General features: G+C 41.5%; 1 protein-coding gene across 1 annotated transcript in view; it reads left to right on the plus strand.

Annotated features, from left to right (window-relative positions):
- The window catches only part of LOC136777498 (uncharacterized), a 36,617-nt gene that overhangs the window by 548 nt on the left and 14,038 nt on the right, over window positions 1–22,031 (plus strand). The window contains exons 4-6 of the mRNA XM_066733833.1: window positions 6,645–6,990; window positions 11,179–11,322; window positions 19,744–19,859. Of these exons, the coding sequence (XP_066589930.1) occupies window positions 6,645–6,990; window positions 11,179–11,322; window positions 19,744–19,859 (606 nt within the window). The remainder of the gene's footprint in view (window positions 1–6,644; window positions 6,991–11,178; window positions 11,323–19,743; window positions 19,860–22,031) is intronic.

Consider the following 22,031-nt stretch of genomic DNA (forward strand, 5'->3'; position numbering starts at 1 on the left):
TACACGTCGCGTCGCGATGGCTTTATCCGGCTCTCGAGGTTACAGAGCGCGATATCTAGCTCGACGTGCGGAGCCGTGTAGAGAGACGATAATCGAGAAAGAAGAGAAAGGACTCGAGAGCATCGACAACATTATCTATACGGATGAAAGCACTTTGAAGAGAAACGTAATTTGCGAAATGCAAACTGGCTTCTTTGGAAAAATTAATGACTCGTCTATCGAGGCTTTTATCTGTCAAATGATTAAAGCTCATTTTATCCAGCGCGGTATCTTGGGGGTAGTGTATAGCTATAGAGCGGCACATTTATCAACCCTCTCCGGTTTCTCTGGATTTTAAAGCGTTTCACGATATTGCTGACAGAGAAAGCTAAAGGCGTGATAAAAATTGTGGATAGTTTCACGTTGTTGCCATTTTATTAAAAGATAACTGCCTTATAAAAGGCCTGCACGCGTATTAAAGCGATATCATTACATTGGGATAACGCGCGAAGCGTTCAAGTGTTTTCTTTCGATCGACCCCGTTTCCACACCCCTCATCAATATTATTATCATCTTTCTCACGTACGAGACGTAGTCGCATCGTCGAAAGATAAACTCTGCGATTCCTCGACGGATCGTCCTTTTTCTCCCACGAATCAGATTTCACCCCCCCCCCTCTCTCTCTCTCTCTCTCCCTCATTCCTCCATTAAAAGTAGAACGGACCTTCATAAATATTTGATCCACCACGAATCATCTCATTTACCAATTTACCATATTTATAAGGTTTAATCTGAGAAATTTTAAAGCTTCTGCATGGCACGGAGAGGAAAATTAACGATCGACTCGATTCAGCGCTTAAAATCAGCGTGTATATATATATAGCATTGCTTAATTTAGAACGAAGGGTTGAGATTTCGATAGTTTACGGGACGTTTGGTGAAAGGAAGGTTGATCCTTGAAATGAGCTGCGAGGTGGTCAGCCGCAGTGCTAACGAGTTCCACCACAATGTGGCCGGACCGTTAGCCACGAGGATTAATCCATTAATTCTGGACAATTTTGCACGTCCGCAGTCATCACTGGCCGGATGCTCCCACAATTATTCCCTTTTTGCCGGCACACGTTTCGATCGACGGATGAGCCATGCACTGCTACTTATCTATCGGCGCGAAAGTCCATCCTTCAAACGAATTTTCAATGGAAAATCTGCATCGGACTCCGCGCAGCATATCGGACGTGGCCCGGAGTATACAAAGAATCACGGAGATCCTCTCGAGAACCGAAGCGCGGAAACTTGTGTGTGTCTTATCTGAAAATCTCCTTAAACGCTCTTCAGCTCCGCATAAGTTTCTTTATGTATATTATTAAGATCTCGGACTACTTTTTTCTCTTCGTGGTTCGTGATCGCGATCCAAAAGCAAACGATACTCTTCCTCGAGCTGCAGCTGTACGAAAAAAAGAAAATTCGCAATTTACTTGTTACGGGAAAAGCGCGAGATTTAATTATACCGAAAGTTGCTTTATTAAACCGGACGAAAGAACAAGTTGAATTTCTTACAATTTGCGCAAGTTAAATTCGATAAGGGCGAGGCGAGTTGTAAAATAGAGAGAGAGAGAGAAGAGCTGTAGAACGCGCGCGTTAGGAATAAAACGTGTCGAGCTGTATAAGGACGGTTTATATTCGATTGATTAAGATTGTTTAACGAGATGGAATCTTGAAGCTTGAATTGTTTATGAGAATATGAATTTCTTACAATTTCCCTCAGTTAAATTCGATAAGGGAGAGGCGAGTTGTAAGTTAAACAGAGACAGAAAGACAATATATATATATATATATATATATATATATATATATTTTAAGGCTTTCAGGAATGCTAGGACAAGCAAAAGTCAGGATTCTTAGTCAAACCATTTTTATTGTGTACACTGACTCAGTTCCGCCACCAGACTGACTTCGCTTCTTCTCTCTATGCCTGAGCTCACCTGTCTCTGCGCCAATCCTAATTCGCGTTGATTGGGTATCGTACGTCGCGTGATTGCTCGGACCAATTAGAGTCCTTATTTTGAATTTATATCGCTGGCCGGAATAGTATTTCGTTCGCGCTTATTCTCTCTCCTTATACAATATAGGAACAAAATGTGTCGAGCTGTATAAGGACGGTTTATATTCGATTGATCAAGATTGTTTAACGAGAAGGAATCTCGAAGCACGAATTGTTTACGAGAATGAAATTTTCATTAGCCAGTGGATCTGGCGACTGATCCGAACGGGGCTCGATGGGATGAAAAATTAGCATAATTTGGTAGTTGAGTTTTGCGCAGGTTGGATTAGCAAGTGCGTTTGAAGAAGAGCCGAGAAGTTGGTCCTCGCGAGTATCGCTGCACTGTACCTAGGCTAATTGAGCCGGAGTCGTCGCGTCGCGTCGCGTCGTGTGGAACTTAACTGTCAGCTCGTTCTCTCGGAATCCTCCAACTTTACGGAACTGCATCCTTCAAGATGTACCGCGCGCGCCACGGGCGTTTCACTCTTCCTCAAAAGTCGCTTTGTGTCTTCATCTATATATATATATATATATATATATATATATAGTTGCGACGACGACGCGTGAAGAGAAATAACGAGGAAAGCGCAGAGAAGTCTAGATGAGTTGCAGCAAAAAGTGCGAGGAGCGATCAAACTGGAAACTCATCAATTGGGACCTCGCTGATAGCAGCAACGCTCGATCAATCAGTCGTCCTCGAGCTCGACGACTTTGACTGAAAGCTTCAACATGCCATAGCTTATATCAGCTGCTCTCCCGATCATCGGACGCTCCCCCCTGCGAACCTCTTTAGCATAATTTTCCTTAAATTTCACACTATTATTTTCTTTTCTCCTTCGTCACTCGAATCTTGTTATATGTAAATTTGTAGATTGTACAAGTTTCGGAATTTTCGGTGAAATCCGACGATAAGGCTCGGAGTTGTCAGTGCGTGTTAAGCCGATCTGAGAAAGGGATTTGGAATTGGGATCGTTCTGGTTTTCGTCGAGGGCCTGCGATAATGGTCGTTGTTCTCTGCCCCACCTGCCCTGCGCCCGACGAGTATCAAGCGAAGCAATTAGTGTCGTCGTTGGCACTAATGAAGTTTCTCTCTTGGCCGCTCAAGTATTCAGAAAGAAATTAAGATCGAGCCTTGGTTAAAAGGAGACTATACCGTTTTACATCGCCGAATACTCATCCTTTCTCTCCAAAATCCAGTGGAAAACTTTTCCATTTTTTACGTGAAACGTGCAAACTACGTTTCTTGCTTAAATTTGCATGGCCATTGTGGGAAAATTTAACGTTTTACACATCTTTCTATATAAAGTTATACGTTTTAAACTCGTGTACGAACAATTTAAATTTTATCATGTGTATAAAATATAACCGAGTGGCTATTACTATGAAAAAAATCCTATTTTGCAATTGTTTACTCATATCAGCTATCGGGACGTTAGAAAGAAAAGTCCTAACAACCACTGCAGCCGGTTCGCCTGCAGATTCCCCAACGCTCCTGTAATCCTGATTCAATTGGAATTGCAAGAATACCAAATTTTCATTCAATACCAACCACGAGCTTCCCCTTTTCGCTCGCCATATATATACACCACAGAAGCTTTTAATCGAATTCGTCTTGAATCTTTCGCCGTGCAATTAAACTCGTCGAGTGGAACGAACTTTATATGACTTGCTTGGAGAGTGATAGAAACCAAGTTGAAGTATTCGAATTAGAAGGAGGTTTCTCGACATGGACTATAGTATGACGTACAAATGCCGTTTAATAGATTGAGCGCGTCCTTTGAATTCCCTATCGTGTCCAGTTGGCGAAGCAAAGTGGATGGAAAAAAGCGGAAGATTATTAAATTTTTACGAGATTCCAGGATGGAAAGGTCCAAGTTTGTAGGCGTGTATATACGAGTTGGCTGGAGCGAGAGTGGGGGAAAAAAATGCAAGGTCCTCGCTTTAAAGGGATGTATAGCTACTCGCTGATTCCATCAGTGAAAATTTGTTTGGCAGTGACACTTTGACGAAACGTTATTTGAATCGGCCAGCCGTTCGAGGAGACGTTGCGTCGATGCTCGGATGAATCCGCCAGAGTCGATCGACAAGTTGACGCTTTAACGAGAATCCGATTTCCCGGATGCCTTGCTGATTTCCAGAATCCAACTCGGTCAGCGGAAATACGTCCTTTATCACGCAAGCGGACGAAACTTTTTCCATGCCCTGAATCAGACACATTCCAAACTCCTTCTGCTTCGCCGAGTCTCCAGGGCCGAAACGTTTGCTGATTCGCGAGAAATAATACTCGACGGACGCACGCGAGATGGAAATCTCTTATCGAATATCGTCCAGTGTAATAAACACAATCTCCCTCTCTCACACCCCTCAGCGATGAAAACTCATGAAAAACCTGCTCGATGCAATTCAAACTCTATGCTCTTGTATTCGTGAACAAAAATGAAATTCTACCAGCAATTAGATTCTGTCCTTGCTCCTTTTTATCGTCAAAGTTTTCAAGTATATTATTCACCGAGCACCATAGGGGGATAAGAGGCGGGGGTGGGGGAGTTGAGTGGAAAATGGATAATTCGATTACAAGGCAGATCGTGATTTGAATGAGAGGGGACAAAGGAGAAAAAGTTTGGTCGACTAACTAGGAACTTTCTATTACCCCTCTGCTATAGCTGTGTGCTTCCTTCCTTGTTAATTTGCTGGATGAAGAATACTGCCAAGTTAACCGATATGATTCGCAGCTTTGGGTCAGCTACAAATGGAAGCGACTGGCTGAAATTTAATAAACCGTGTTTTCTCCCTACACCCTCGAGCTCTCTTATTCCTCTTCCTTTATCCAGCGACTAGCTCTACCATACGTGCAGGAACTCTTCGGGGAAGCTTGCAGAGTTAACCCTTTTAGTGACAGGTTAAAGCACATATTCCTCTCCCCAGGGACAGCGTTCTCTTATACTTATCTGTGTACATTCCTCCACTCACACAGGGTATAACAGAGCGAGAAATATTTCACTTCTCGCGAAAGAGATTGCACTTGAGTGGGCAGTTTGCTCCCACGGATATTCTCAAACACGCTTCGCTCGGAAGAAATAATTGCCCAACTATCTTGAAATCCTCTCACGTGGTTATTTCGTTAATTGTCTTTACTGAACATTTGTAGCTGCAATTTGTCATTGATAAATTTATTTGTATCCACTTGTCAAGGAAGTTTTATCTCAGAGTGATTCATGATCGCACAGAGTGTTCCATTTTTTATTCCATGCAAGAGTATAGATTCTGTCAAATTATGAATATTTACGACGAATCGGGGTAACAGAGGCGGATTTTTCCAAGATACTGTGAGAAGAAAGGAGTAATTGAAGGATTAAGTCAATCCTATCGCGAAACTTTCTATTCAGTTGGACACGTCTTGTAATAGAGCTGCGGTTATTATACCTCGATCGAGAATTGAAAGTTTTGATCGTATATACCGCGAGCAGTGTGTGGCAAGTTTAAGCTGTGCTTTCGTTCCCAGAATGTTTTGAAGCATGTATATATATATATTTGCAGTGGTGCGTTGAAAGAAATTGCCATATCCCCGGTCTCCGGAGAAGGACGTTAAGCGAATAAGCAAAGCAAATATGACCGTTTAAATATTATTACCGCAAAGCTATGCACGCTCAAATTTCAAACACGAGTGGTTATATCCTTAATCCCACGGTTGCAGAATTGCACGAAGCACCTCGCAGGAAAAAAACTGGTCGTTTCGCAACTTCCGTTACGGAAACTCTTTTACCGCCACTACTTTACTCATCTGAACGATTTAGTGGCCGAGAATCTTTGCCGTCGAGTTAGCGAGGGTACCTCTGCCAATGGTCTAACGGTGTAAACTCCTTTGAAGGACAGTAATTACACCGTCGATTTGACCTCTGAACCCATTCAACATTTCTCACCACTGTACACACCACTGACAAACCTTATTCACAACTCACCACAACTTATATACTCGATACTCAAAATCTCTTACGAGTCCATCCACGATTCGTTGCACAACTCTCAAACATTTGCAAATAAATTATTGTACTCAAAGAGACTTGGATCGACGCACACATACCCGTTGGTATCGATTTAATTTAATTATACGTCTCTCTATAATAACGAGCATAGTACGACAGTTTCACCATCCAGATCCAAGGTCAACATTTTTCCTCTACCATCCACTATCCATTTGTTTAACAATATTTTCCTAGAGCTTTTTATATAGTATAGTATAGTAGTGGCATTGGACCACCTGTAGCTGTCCCAATCGTAACACGTTTTCAACATTAGGAAAACCGTGGATGTTTCTCGCTAAACGATTTCCTTTCGCGCGAACATTCACTCCACTGTACAGGGAGTAAACGTGAATTCCTGAGAATCTAACAGCGGCGATACGCGCGCGCGTTTACGCTCCATTAAGCTTTTATCCCGTAATACAGAGGCGCAGAAACAGGAACCAATTCACTTTACGCTTATCAACGTGAAAATGATTCTATTAAAAAGAGGATACTATTTTAGAGAGAGAGATATTCTGATATATATATATATATATATAATGAAAATTCTCGACGAATTGCTAATGATAATTTTTTTTACGTGGGATTTTTGCGTGTTTCAGACTCGGCAGAGCAGCGGAGCAGCTGGAGCAAGCACAGGAGAGGAGGTAGCAGGCGATAGTTGCCCGCAGATGACAACGATGACAATTACGACGCCAGCGTCTTCAGCAGCCGCGACGCCGACGGAATCGGACGCCACGGCCCCGTCGGCTGGCACGACGGATCCACCGCAACCTCTGCAACGACGCCGATGGCAGAGACCGCAAACGGCATCATCGGCCCACACCGATGAAGCCCAGTCGAGCAGGATCTCGACATCCGCCATTTTGTCTTTGCCAGACTCACCTGTCAGGTCCGCGACTTCCGCTTCCGCTGCCACGTCAAACATCAGCAAGTCTCAAATGAAAGGTCTGCATATATATATATATATATATATATAGTGTACATTGATCAATCTCATCCATAGCTATATATATAATTGGTTCTTGAATATATTTACTGCCATTGGAGTGAATTAATTTCCTCAAGTTTAATTTAAACATTTTCATTGACTCCGACGGATAAAGCTTATACTCGAGCAGGACTTGGACATCCGGTGTCTCCAGCACTTGGATCATCACCGAGTGTCGAATAAAAGATCCTTATATTAATTCATTGATCAATCTTATCTATATAGCTATATATAATTAGCCTTGGAGTATGCATTACAATTAAAGTAAATCAATTTCGTGAAGTTTAATTGAAACATTTTCATTGACTTGGACCAGTCCAACCGATGAAGCTTACAGTCGAGTAGGATTTCGACATCCGGTATAGCTGTACACTCCGGGAAATATATTTTGTCCAACTTATAACCAAATGTTTTAAAAGGCCGTACTTTAATAGCGGTCAACACTTTTCCACATCACGCTGGTTACCTGGTCTAGCACCGAGTCCTGAGGGTCCCGAGCAATAAACTGGGAACAATCGAAGAACCCTAATATACCTGATACTCTAATCACTAATCTAAAATTACTATTTTTGTATTTTTAATCAAACATATTTGAAATTATTACGAATACATTGCTTGTCTTTTTAACATGAAAATGAGTCCAAATACGACAATTAAACGAACAATTATTTCTTTTAGTTATACCTTGAAGCTGCTACTTTATTATCTATAAATTCTAATAAAAATTCAATATTACTATATATCTTCGTTATGCGTTAAGTTAAGATAAATCTCCAAAATATTGGAAAAAACATAAACATATTATTAAAAAATTAACAAATATAAATTTTAGTTTAAGATATAATTGAAAAATAAATGTAAATATTTTAAAATACTATCTTTAAAAAGAAAAAGGTTAATCATCTCATAAAATTAAAAATTTCAATTTTTTTAGTATGATTCTGCTACGGGTTAATTGATGCTTATTTGGATTATTTATAGACATATTGGAATAAAATAAATTTGATTTTTAACAGGTTTTAATAAAATGGGAGATGTAAGATATAACTAATATAGAAATAATAGTCCGAATAACGTCATTTTTGGATTCATTTTCATGTTAAAAATACAAGCAATGTATTCATAATAATTTCAAACCTGTTTGATTAAAAATATAAAAATTGTAATTTTGGATTAGTGATTAGAGTATCAGGTATATTATAGGGTTCTTCGATTGTTCTCGGTTTATTGCTCGGGACTCGGCACTAGACCAGGTAACCAGCGTGATGTAGAAAAGTGTTGACCGCTATTGAAGTACGGCCTTTTAAAACATTTGGTTATAAGTTGGACAGAATATATTTCCCGGAGTGTACTTGGATCATCAGGAAATCTCAAACGAAGGGTCCTTATATTCATTGATGTGAATCTGTCGCGCGCTTGGCTGAGACCACTCGTCTGTATACACAAATGTCCCCGCGTGCAACTATTTCTCACAGCGGAAATTAATCCGACGGACATTATTTCAAAGGTTTTTACCAGTGAAGCAAGATTTCTTTAAAAAGAGCCATTCGTTTCCAGTTCTTTCGCAGCTTTGGCGACTTTATCGTAAATACGTCTATCCCCCGGACGTTCGAGATGGACGGTATATGGTTTTCTCGTAGCGTGTGCCAAGGCAATGGTTCGTTATTACCAATAAATCACTTACTCGATATCAGCGCGAGGATAAAAACTGAATGTTGCGATGGCTATTTACTCTCGACGCGTTACGAAGCCATTGTTATTGGCGTTAATGGTGTGTATCGTTAGGTAGAAATCGATTTAATGCCGCGATAGCTTACACGAGCTATGATCCCTCCGGCCTTGTTTACCTGCAGACAAATCGGCTCGTTTTCAGGGGAGTATTTTTTTAATCAACATGCACACGCTACGCGTGTCTCACTTATTGGCGTGTATATATACATATATATAGCTGCGAGCTGTGTCGTTAATCGGTTATGCAATGCCTCCGGAGCGTTTCTATTTTAAATTAGCTTGTTATCCCGACGAAAACGTTATTGAATTAACAAATTTATGCCAATTATCGGTCTGCTGCTGATACGTAAACTGAATTTCAATCGTAGAATGTGCGTCCTCCTCTCCAGCTATTATATCCTTTGGGAAATTCGAGATTGAGCCATTGATCTTTTTCCAGCAAAGTTTCCCCGGTGGTTTTCTTACCGTTCATTCCTATCCGGCAACCGCGCTTGTAAAATTCAATCGCCTACAACAGCGCCAAGCTATATTAATCTTCCACCACTGCAGCAGAATCCTTTTTTTTTCTCCTCCCCCCAGATAACAAGGTTTCGCCAACGACACACGGGGTTTCGTGTAAAAAAAAACCTGTTTGTTTTCCTTTTGTCAATATTACATTCGTCCTTGTCGCAGAATTGATCGATCCTTGTTCGACCCACAGGAAATCAGTGCGCTGGTATAGTTTGGGTGTAAAATTCATTTCCGGTGATTTGTTTTAGTCCGATAGAATTTTTTATAAAGAGCAAGGCAAAGGGTAAACTTAATTGATGGTTCTATACAATCCGACCGCAAATTGCTTGTTTACGATGATTTGAATAGCGAACCGCTGAATATTCAAAAACTGCTCGATGTATACATGCAACGTACAGTGTGCATATATATAAAGATCATTTGAAAAATCTCTCATTGATGGGCCAGCAGATCCTTTCAGAGCTTTCGGAACCACGCCAGACAAAAGAAACTTTTCACGAAATGTCAAACGAGTGTTTCCACTAATTCGGTTTATGATATCGCGTTTAATATTCCACCTTACACCGAAATCAACCTGGCAGGGTGAAGTACAACTTTAAGCTCGCTCTTATCACCCCTAATGTTAGCTTTTTCCTTTCAAATTGTTATTACAAGAAATTTCAAGTCAAGCTGCCCGCGCTTCACCTTTATAAAGCAAGGTTTGCTCTCGAAACTGAAAGCTCTCCAGATACTTACACAGCAAGGGTTGGTGGAAACTGCGCTAATTGCATTCAATTAAAATAGTTTTTGCCTATTTAGCCGCAAAATAGGGAGCGTAATTGCTTTGGCTGTTCCATATCGGGCTTGAGAAACAGGAAACGGTTGCGATAAAACTGCGGAGGAAAAATTTAGGGGTAGGGGGTGGTTTGGCTGTTATATATATATATATATATATATATACAAAAGTCCAGACTGTAAATTCCATTAGGCCTGGGGAGCTATAATGGGTGATTTCTTTAAAGCAAACACCAAGGTAGCTTGGATTTGATGATGGTTTATATGCGAGACTCATATATAAATGCACGAAAGCTTCTTTTGTATATCGACAAATTTTTTTCATGCACGCAGTTTTCGTACCATAGGCCTGGGCTGCTATATAGCGAGCAAATGGAGAGTGAAACGAGCCTATTAAATGGCAGAGTCAAGCGGCCAGGAGTTAAAACGCCTGCAGGCCAAGTCGAATCGACATTGGCCAATGACCACCGTGCGGTTCGGGTATATATCGAGCAATTCGTTTAATCACGCACCAAAATGCCGATTCGTCGAAATCCAGTGTTTTTTTTTTCCGCTCGATGTGATCTTTGCACGAGGAGAGCGAAAAAATGTAAAATCCTGGCCTGCGTTGTGGGACAAAACTTAATCCTTGAAATAATTAAAGGGGGGAAGATAAGTTGAGAGTGAGCTAAGTGAGAAATTTTTATAATGACAAAATAGAGGATGGTGAAAAAGAGGCGGGATTTGGCGAAACGTGAGACACTGGAGTCTGTATAGGAGTGTAAACTGACTAAGGATATTATTATATATAGTATATATCTCGCGGTAGTTTTAATCCGTGGCTAATCCCTTTAGATGTACGCGTGGAGCCACGGTTCTTATTCCCGTGGCCGCGGTTGCAGAGGGGACTCTGGTTGAAGACCGTTTAACCCGGTTTGTTACTGGCAAGTGGTGATGATGTTGGAGGGGGGAAGGAGAGTTTTATGGAGCGCATAGTTCGTTACGCCGCTTAACAGGAGTTCTTTGCGGCAAGTGCACTTTTAAGGGCGGCTTATTTCCAGTTTCTATTATATTTCGCTTAAGCTTGGCCCGAGTGTCGCGACTTTGTCTACTTAATTAGCGTTTTCACGCGTTCGCGTATATACTTTCAGAGTTCAGGGAGGCCTTCCGGCTCTTCGACAAAGACGGCGATGGCAGCATCACCAAGGAGGAGCTCGGCAGGGTCATGAGATCTTTGGGACAGTTCGCGAGGGCCGAGGAGCTTCGCACGATGCTCCAGGAAATTGACATCGACGGTAAGTCCATATCACTTTCTATTTTTTCCCCTTCGATATCGAAGCTTATTGCCCTAGTCGATCGCTGACTTCATTTCACACTATTACTTCACTACGCTATCCATTCTACTTTCCTCTTTCTCTTCCACGTCTGGCGAGCTTCCCGCTTATTCTTCTTCATTTAACTTCTCATCCCTCACCCCCACCCACATCACCTGGCTTTCTGCTTCTTTCTTACCTTTGCCCTATTTTCTCCCCGACCGCTCTGTAAATCAACCAAACTGCTCGCTAGTAAGACCAAACGCTGTAATTAATTTTTCTCTCCTCTCCCACTCGTTGCCGCGAGAGAGAGAGAGAGAGAGAGAGAGAGAGATATTTGTTGAAAAAGTCAAATTAGTACCAATTAAGCAACTCCCTCCTCTCTTTCGCACATACATAAAACTCGATCAAAGTCAATTTTCTCTGTAGAGTGTACGAGAGAGAAAATATATTGATTGTCGATGCTGCATAAACACAGTATTTGCATAAAGAAATAGATAAAGAAAGAATTTTTCAAGTATCACAGCAGATATATAATTTTGTAAAATTATGTTCTTCCTGTTTTTCTTTTTCTATACTATAGAATTTATAATTTAATCCAAGTTGTTAAGCAAGCGAATGTGCCTGATCCGATAATAACAATGCTTCAACCCCCTCTATATATTCCACGTTCATATCAGTTTTCCCAAAGGTCCTTTCTGAAGAAGGTGTAGCGCGGTTATACATCGTGTGTCTGATATTACGCTGACACGAAGAATCCCATTTGCCAGCAACGAAGCATATCAGCTTCATTCGCGTATCTCCTTCGATACGCCTGCTTAAAAATGAATTTTTTCACTTTTACGAGATCCCTGCATGAATCCCCGGCCAAATTGTCTCGGAATTTAGCCCTAATGATCCAGTTTGAAAATAGTTGGCAATTCATATTCAAACCGGACCCTGGAGGATCTTGCGAAGGATAAGAAAGTATGTTCGGGGTGAGAAAGCACTGTCAAACTTGTAGACTTTATGTGGAGAAACCAGTTGGGTCGTGCGCGGTACACCCCCTCTCGGGCTCTGCTTAATCGCCAGTAATTCTAGTCAACTTTACCCTCCAACCTTGTAATGGAAAGGTCCCCAGGCCTTTGGATTCTTTATTAAAACAGATTCCTCGACCTTGACGCTCCGTTCTCGAAGATCCTTCAAGAATTTCCAGCGTTACCTTGACTCCGATCCAAACCCAGCAAGAGTCGACTCTATTTCTGCACCAATCGCTCGCGCACAGCTTTTTCTTTCCCCCTGCGGAAAATGTGTTTTAACCCGGACGAAAATTGTCTGGGACCACGTGGAAATTTGATCTTCTCATCGTTGAAATGGTTCTTCGTTGAAAATATATTCGCTTGGCAGATTCGGTTTCGTTACTCCAGTCGACTTTTCAATATCCACCAGGTTGAATTACGCATACTTCTACCTGTTGCTATCCGCGGTAGGCATTTTTTATCGCGGGTCAGTTGTATTTTCCAGCAGCCGGGATCTCGCTGGCCGTTGAAAGCCACGCGCGTTCGGATCCGAAAGAGCTGTCGGTCGAGATATCGCAATTCCTGTGTAGAGCGCGTGAAATTCTCTCTCTCTATACGCTACATCCAGATCTGCCATTGGATCCTGCAGAAATGTACTATATATATACCTTGTATGAGAGGATTGCATCTCTTGCTGTTTAGCGATCAAACCTTCTTCCAGCGGAAGATAAAGCGGCGAGCCGTAAAAATTACTCGGTCAGCTTTATAACCTCATGAGAAATCTAATCGAATGGGTCTCTGCAATAAATGTCTGGTTTACGACGGTGTAAACAATTCAATGGGATCGCCGACTTACGTTCGCCACGCTCGTCCAGGTCCCGGCGTATATATATATATATATATATATATATATGTATAGCCACCGTGCTGCTGCTATGCAATACCTGGACGTCTTATCCCGCTTTCAAACCGAATGGCAAAAAACCTGTTCGATATTTTCACGAAAATTCCAGAAAATTCGCTCATCTCTGATTCGCTCGAAATATCCCAAAATTCTGCTGCGGTGAGAGTTTATATATATATATATATGAAACACTCGAAGCCTTTATTCGCAAAGTCGCGTAAGGCAAAAAAGAAAATAAAAATGCTTTTCGATATATAATAAAATATAAAGAGAGCACGACGAGATGAAAATTATTCAGCCAAGTGGTTTACGGTGAACTGAGAAATTCAATCGACAGATTTGTATGCCGAAGGTCTTGTTTGTGCGCCTGTAAGCAATTCAACAGCAGCGCAAACTTGTGTTTGCCCGGGTCGTTTGAGTACTATCAAACGTCACAATTGGCCCGAAACATTTCGTCCTCTCTCGCATATACCATAAGTACCGCGCAATTTAATTGGAGCGCGAAATGGAAATAAGAAATAAATAATTATATTTTTCATTATTTTATTCGATCATCTTAATTACTTTTTTGTAATACATCCGATAAAGAGACTCTCTCTCTCTCACTCTCTTGAGACGAGTTGCAAAATTGCTATAGCAAAGCACGTCGTCGCACAAGGAGACACCAGCGTGTCGCGTAACAGCCACTACTCGATATCCCATATAGTAAACACTGAATCACATGACTAACGTTACAACGAGCTCGACTTACGTGCGAAAATCCCTAAACTGTTTCGAATTTCCACGAGGAAAAAATCAACAGAGAGTTTTAACGCTGTTCTCTTGTTGAGGCTTGGCAGTGAAATTTATGAGAAGGGAATGGGAAAATGGGTGGTGTAATTATGCAAATGTAATCGCGTCAGCGCATAGAGTGAATTATGCGACAGACGTATAGAATCTTGACAGTCATCGCGTCAGTAGAATGTCCACAAATGGAAACTCCCCGTGATCGCTGGCCAAACGGAAGGTTTCCGCCTACCCGCATAGACGTCTCGCTGCATGCATAAATGGAAATTCGAAATGCCTGTAGAGCCATACAGCCACTCTAACCTCCACCCACTTGACGAATTTTCCTTTGACCTAGTATCAATGACCATTGAACAGCTTTGACACCCGAGCTCTCTTACGCGTTTTACAAAATTAATTCCCAAATTCTTCCGGGAAAGGAAATCCGAGATTTTATTTCTTATCAAAGCAGCAGGGAGGAGGAGGTGTGATTATCGAGCGGAAAACTGTAAACACAGCAATAATCGTAGTTATACTGCGCAGGGGCTGTAGAGCAAAGGCTTTCGTGGAAAACAGTTCAAAGACGTTGAGAGTATGAGGTAGGAAAATTAAAAGTATCGCGTGATTATATAGCGTCTAATTAAAGAATATAGCAAGGAACGCGACTAGCGAGAAATATATATTCAAAGCTGATGACTGTGCAGGACGAAGGTTTCTCTGCAGAAATATATATATATATATAGTATCCCTGGTAAGACGTCAACCACTGAGTCACCGGTGTGAGAGATGAATTTTTCAAATTCTGCAATTGCTTCTACGAAAAGTATCTTTTAATCGAGGAATATCTTGATATTTATACTCTCGACCAATGGATGACTCCAAATGGAATTTCCATTTTTCTGGATATCCTATATATATATATATATATATATTTCCCGATAGACGAAAACGCGTGTTCCCTTTCACATTTTACAACGTCGCTCAAAGGAATTCTGGAAAACAGTATTACGCTTTTCGTATTTCCCCAAGATACGATTCGAGAGCACAAAGGCCGTTCGAGTATTGTCGTCCCACAAGAGTTCATTGATGGGGGGAGGGGGAGGGGGTTGGAGCGGAAAAAAAAACGTTATTTTGCCCGAAACCTTGTCATGTTGCTTATCTACATTGGTCGGATAAAGAAGAAAGAATCTATAAAGAAAAAAAAGGTAATGTGCGAGTGACGTAGAAGAAATTACCGAAGGGAAGGGGGTTGATTTATTTATTTATAATTATAGAGATAAAAGCGAGGCATTCACGGTAGAGTTTACAGGCCATAAAATCAGTGAAAAATCGTTCGATGGTATAAAGAAGAGTTTTTCCGAAGGGCAGGGAGGGGAGAAAATATTATTATCCTGGCAATATTGAGGGGGGGGGGGGGGAGGTGTAAGAATTCTAGTATAGTGGGTATCTCTGGAGATATTATGGTTCATGGCTGGTTGGATGTCCAGTATAACGGTCGACGTATCGGACTAGAAAATGATGGCAAATGTAGCGTTTTGTATCCATGTTGAAGAAGCGATAGAGGCATGCGGAGAGGGTGTAGAGGGATGGGAGGAGGTGCATTCGATCAGGCTCGAGGGTGAAGAAGGGGGGGGGGGGGAGCTAACACTTGGCTTTACTCGGGCCACTCGAAATGCCGGAGAATCCAAGGATATAAACGCTTGAACGGCAAGCAGAGAGTTCCAGGACGACCCGACTACGTTTCTCCCGACCAATTCAAGCGACTTCCGTTGCAGGAAACGACCAACCTGCTCGTTTTACTCAGTTTTACCCGATACACTATTCCACCCCGACTCATTGTGGCTGGAAAAAGAATCGCGAGAAGCTTCGCAGTACACTCTCTCCTTTCTTTCGGCTATTTTATTCTATCCTATTGGATGGGTTACCTCTCTCCGACTCCATTGTGCGAAAGAGCTCTCCTTTGTACCATAAATTTGATCAATTTAAGAAATCTATCCAATAAACTGAAAAAAGATAAACAAGGGTAGGGAGGGGGGGGGGGGGGGGGGAAAGGTTTTATAAACGGAAGAAGCGATTTACTGTTCGCGCCAGGGAATGCCATAATACCGTATTACAGATCTCGATCGGTATATACAGCTCGGTTATTCGATAGGGGCTGCAGAGTGCACCGGTGATAAAGGTTAATTGCACTCGTTTATTACCGTAGTTTTCATGAAATTACGGGGACAGATCGGACGTGGTAAGTATCGTTAACGGTGAGAAGGCAACGTCACTCGAGTAGGAACACTTGGGCTTACCTCGTGTGACATTCGAAACGGCGTAAATGGATCCTACTGAAAGGAACTGGTAACCCACGACTTAGCATCCTTCCCTCACCCATTAAAAGCATTCACGAGGCAACCACCATCGCTCCATTTACTGTTTACACCCAGCCAGCTCCAGTCGAGCTGAACAAACCTCATCCAAACTCCTATCCAATTTTCCAGACAACGTCGCAAAAGGCCAGAATTTTAATTCATCTTTTTCCTCCTCCTCCCTCGCTCCTCCCTTCGCTTCGCCACCATTAGCCGATTTTCGCACTTTCTTCTCGAGGAATCTCTATTTCATTCCAGCCGTTTATTTTATCCGACAGTGTGCATGGAAACGAAATGACAAAGCAGTTCTTTACGCCTTGCCTTTTCACACCTTTTATACGCGAGACACTCTGAAAAAAGAAATGGAGTTTTCTATATAGGTTGTCCTTATCCGCTTCAAGCATCGACGCAATCTGCCCAGTATCACTCCCCCCCCCCTTCCCTCCTATCATCCCCTCCCAAGGCTTCCCGGAATACTTTATTCCGTTAGTCTCTCTATTTCGTGGTCATATACTCACCTTAGAATTTCTCGCGAATCTCTGTTAAAATCTGCGCAAATGCAAACACAATGCATCTCATCCTTCCTCGCTTAATCCAACGAGATTTTTTTAACGATCGTAAACGGAAGATCAAACTGCAATATTGCTCACAACTTTAAACCAGCTGTAAAGAAGAATTCGTCGGGAGATTTGGTCAATTCCATTAGTCTCTTTGTTTCGTTGCGATTTCTCGTAAACCTTCTTGAAAATCTCTGCAAACAGAAGTATAAAGCATCTCGCTCTTTAATAAATTTAAACTAAATGTTTTTAACGATCGTAAAGAGATGAAACTGCAATAATTCGCAAAACTCTGAAGGAACTTTGAAGAAAAATTGGCCAAAGTTTGGCCATGCTCGCGTAATTTACATCAGAATGACGAGTACATCTTTATCTCAGAAGTGTAATATGCTATGATTAAGAGAATGCAGGAATTAGCGCAGTTTAAAATCATGTTTACACCGATCACAACAACGCCTACGAGAAAGCAAAATCCGCTTACAGGTTTACCCATTTTGCGGAAAATCCCTGTGGGACGGGAAGGGAGGGAAATGGCGTGTTTTCTGACAGAGGGTAGGAAATGGAAAATGACCCGGACACTCAGTCGCACTGGCCAGGTGAATGTTACGACTCGTACGCGTGCAAAAGTTACACGAGCTCCTTCATAACAACGACTTGCACAACTCCCAGTAAAGTCTGCTTCATAAAACGCGTTTATTACACCCAGAGAGAAAGAATAAAACCGTATACGTATCTGGTGCAGAGTACACTCAGCCGAGCCGTTTCTTTCGCGACAACTGCATTAAACCGCAAATTGCTTAATCATAACCGCCCAACATTTTTCATCCCCACGTTTCACCCTCGCATATATATATATATATATATGTATAACCTCCATGAATTTTCAAACAATATGGGAAAACATCCCGGTTGATAAGAAAGAGTTGATCGCGCCCTTTTCTTATACAACGACGACAATAAAGATGAAGAACCAATTTCGGTAGCTCCGGTTTTACGAGAGCTCGCTCCATCCGGAGAACTCTGGATCGAGAATTGGGTCGACTAAATAATCTTAATCCCCTCGAATACTGCCCGTTATAAAACGGATCACCTTACAAAATTTTCTTAAGAAATTACCGCGAATGACTTGCTCCAAATTTAATCCGCGTATAACAGAGGGTATATTTTTAGAATTTTTAAGTGCATAATGAGAAAGGAATTGCAGTGTATTTTTTCCAGAGAGCAGAGAGTTGAAGCGAATAGAGCAGTTTCGCCTGATAGAAGCGTTAGAGTGTTTTGTAAGAGAAGTCTCGTTTTAGGTCAATGAATATTGTAAGAAACTCGAAAGACGTAAAGAATTTGCTGCGCGAGCGCGAAGCAGCAGACGTGCAGGATGCGCATGCAGTCCCGTGGCTTTTCACTTAATCTTTCACTGTTATCGCTTCTACACTGGCAGCACTCGATTTTAGTCGGTGGACACGCTTTTCCACTCGATTCCCTCTTTTTGCTCATTTCTCATTTTTCTTCCGAATGGCTTAGAGTTTACCGGAAGTTGCCAGTGCTTCTTTCGCTCTCTCTCTCTCTCTCTCTCTCTCTTTGTACGTATGCATAAACAGTTTGGTGGTAAGGGACCACTGAGAAATGCAGTGCCACCCCAAATAAGCTTTATCCAGCTTTGCGTCGAAGCTTACGAATTGTCTCTAAGCAAGTTGCCTTACCAGCTTATTTCCATCTGCCCCTCCCACCTCGCTACACCCCTTCTTCTTTTCCTCTACGCGAAAAACACCCCCAATTACGCTTGTCGAGCCGAAAATTCGCCAAGAACTTTAAAAGCACTCTCGGTCCATTAAAACCTGTGGAAGGATCTCATGGCGTTAGAGAGCTTTAATTAAAAATCTCTACGAGATTCTTTGACCTTTTGACAGTAACCTTCCCTATTGTAATTTATCTTTCGAATAAAACAAAACTTTTTATCCGTCGCTGAATTATGTAAAAAAAGCTTGGCACTGCGAATTATGCAGAAAAATAGAATTTATTCTCTCGCGAAATAATTGTACGCTGCACACTAACGTTATACCTACGTGATAAAGGGAATAAGGTTGGATTAAATATAGAGTGTTTGACCTTGAAGGGTGGTGGAGAGGACGAAATGTCCAGCGAGCAGCTTTTCGAGGTTGCGTAGTGGTAAATAGAAAACGAACACATTCGAGGAGTCCTAGGTACACGTGAGTGAAAGATTGTGAAGCTCGACGAGCACATTTTTTGCCTCCCCAGCAACGTTGACAAATCCCGCAGGAAGAGTCTCGGAGTCCTTTCCCGGCTTGCGGTCCCCTTTGTTTCAGGACGGATGGACACACGTTGGCACCCCTCCGGGGAGAATGAAATCCATTTCAGTCGTCAGAACGGCTTTACGAGGGTAACGTGTCGCTATTATGACTCCTGGATTTTTCACGATTTAATTGGTCAAAGCGTGTTGTTGACAGAAGCACACGACTCGGCCTCCCGCGTGGAATTTTTATAACGTCGCATAAAGGAAGAAGCAGAGAAGTTCCCGGGGGGGGGGGGGGTACAGAGATCTCCCATAAATGAGAGATTCAACCCCCCGTTCAGTCGAGCGATGTGTTTGTATGCTACATTTGTACAGAGATAATTATATCTCCCACGACTTAATTAGAAGGTTTGATATACAACCTATACTATATGTATATATATATATATATATATCATAAACCATACTCTAATATCCCTGCATCGTTTCCTTCATGATTCATCGTTTCATCTGCATGCATCGCTTTGATACGATGGACGACTTTGAGAAAATTTTCATCCCCTTTTTCCTCTTCCAGGCGATGGAAACGTGAGCTTCGAAGAGTTTGTGGAAATCGTGAGTAACATCGGTGCAAATACCGCGGCTCCCACCGATCAAGATCAAGAGGAGCAGGAGCTGAGGGACGCTTTTCGCGTAAGTACTTTATTCAAATTTTAATGTACACTTTATTTATCCTATAATTAGCTTTGGGATGTAAAACTGATAGTAAAACGTGATATAGTAGCAAGACTATTCGCGAGCGCTAACCGTTTTATGCATTTATGTACAGTTTCAACAAACCTGTTAGGGGCTTTATTAAACCCATTTATCCTTTAGTTTGCCTAAACTTTTAAATCATTAATTTTCTGCTAAATTTACTCTACGTATATAATTTTGTTTCCGTGATTCACCTGGATAATTCATTATTCCCCAGAAATTTCTTGCCACCAGTCAAATCAATTTATATCCTACTTTATTAACAAGACTTTCATACAAAGAATCGCATTAAGCCGAGGACAAAGAACTGTGACATATATATAGTATTCGAAAACGTAAATTTACATATTTTCCCAGACTGTTCGATTTTGGTACTGCAGGGGGAAAAATACAACTAACCAATTCTCTGCTACTGCTATTTGGGCACGAATGTAAAATATGCGACTGAAAAATTCAGCAAGTGGATCGCTAAAGTTTTGGGTGGAAAAATGCGTCGGTGGGCAAAAGCAGCAAACCCGTATTTATAGTTGCTGGGATAAACATTTGTTGGGAAAATTCGTCGTACAAAGCGAGAGACATTTACGAGTCCGTACATGTAGAAAGAGATATACCCCTACGTATATATATATATATATATATATATATATATGTAAGCTGGTGCCTTATCACGTAGAAATAGTGTGAAAAGCTTTTTGCGGTGGTAGAAAAGTTTGTACGCAGATGCATCGACTTTTGTATGGCGAGCTTCAATTTTCTTTCTCATCAGGTGGCACGGCGAGAGGAGGGGGGGAGAGAAACAGAAGAGGTTTCTCAGCTGACTTATTCCGGTGGGACCATAAAACAACGAGCTGCTGCTTCACGTAACAACAATGCGCTTAAAAAAAAAAAAAAAAAAAAAAAAAAACAGAAAAAGGAAAAAATAAGGAAATTGTGCTGATCCTGCTTCGTCAAGATCGAAGCTGCAATCGAAGAAAATGGAGAAATTTCGCAGAAGCTTGGCTAGCACCGCGATAAATTTCAAGTGGGCAGGTGCACTCACCTGTGATTCAAATTTACGCGATACGAGAGTCGAATGTTCGAAATCCTGTTTATTCCACCCTCTTCGGCCAATGACTGCGCTATAAATAATTTTTCCACCAATCAGAGATAAAACTGTCAGAAACTGTTTATGCCCTGCCTTCCAGATAAAACTATTTATTTGATTCGCTGCGCAAGTGGTGCATCTTTTTACTCGATTTTCGATAAATTATTCACGCGACTTGAATTTCAATTAACAAGTCCATATAGTTAACGCGAATGGAATATACCAGGGTATATCCTCGACAATAATTAATCTGCACCGCACAAAGTTCCAAAATAATTTACATGCAATAAATTTTTAACCCAAGCTTATACCAAACTTTTTGCGACTTTAATTAATAGCTCTTGTTTAGCAATTATTGACTTGATTAATGTACACCATAACTTTGATGCTTCGTGAGGGCTTCTTGCTGGATAAAAAAACTGTTCCCGAAAGAAGATTAAGCGCGGATGGAAGGTGGACGAACGTTTTTCATCGAGTGCTAAACTCTTCTTGCGCATCCAGCAAACAAAGGATCTCTCGCGCGAGCGACAAAAGGGTTTGCGAGGGAAAGATAACGATGGTCACTGTCAAATTTCAAAATACACAGGTAGATACTACAGGGAAAATATAAAATATTGCTCGATACCAGCAATAACTCTCCCACGATCCTTAGCATACATATAAATCCGTTTCGTGCTTTTATTTCTCGCCAGAGCCAGAGTCGAACGATGAAAAAAAACCCTGCGCATATATTTCTCTTCCTATAAAATCTACATACTCCGCATATCCGGTTTTGTCCAATTTTTCGCAAAAACGATCAAATTAACGAAATAAAGGTTAGAAGAGTCCTCTGATTAATGCATTTTTTTGCGATGATCCCGGCCACTGGAGTGGAAACCGAAAAGGGGGAAAAGACTCCCTTGTACTTCCAAAGTAAAGGGATGAAAAATTAATTGCATTGCAGTAGTGGGTAATGGAAGATCGGGGATCATTCACAATTTATGCGATAGTCTTCGGTGAAAGTTTTGGCCTAATTTGCGGAAGAG

The sequence above is a fragment of the Prorops nasuta genome, unplaced genomic scaffold, assembly GCF_024137725.1.
Source record: "Prorops nasuta isolate Cenicafe-Biocafe unplaced genomic scaffold, Cenicafe_Pnas_1.2 PNAS00002, whole genome shotgun sequence".
Classification (NCBI taxonomy): Eukaryota; Metazoa; Arthropoda; class Insecta; order Hymenoptera; family Bethylidae; genus Prorops; species Prorops nasuta.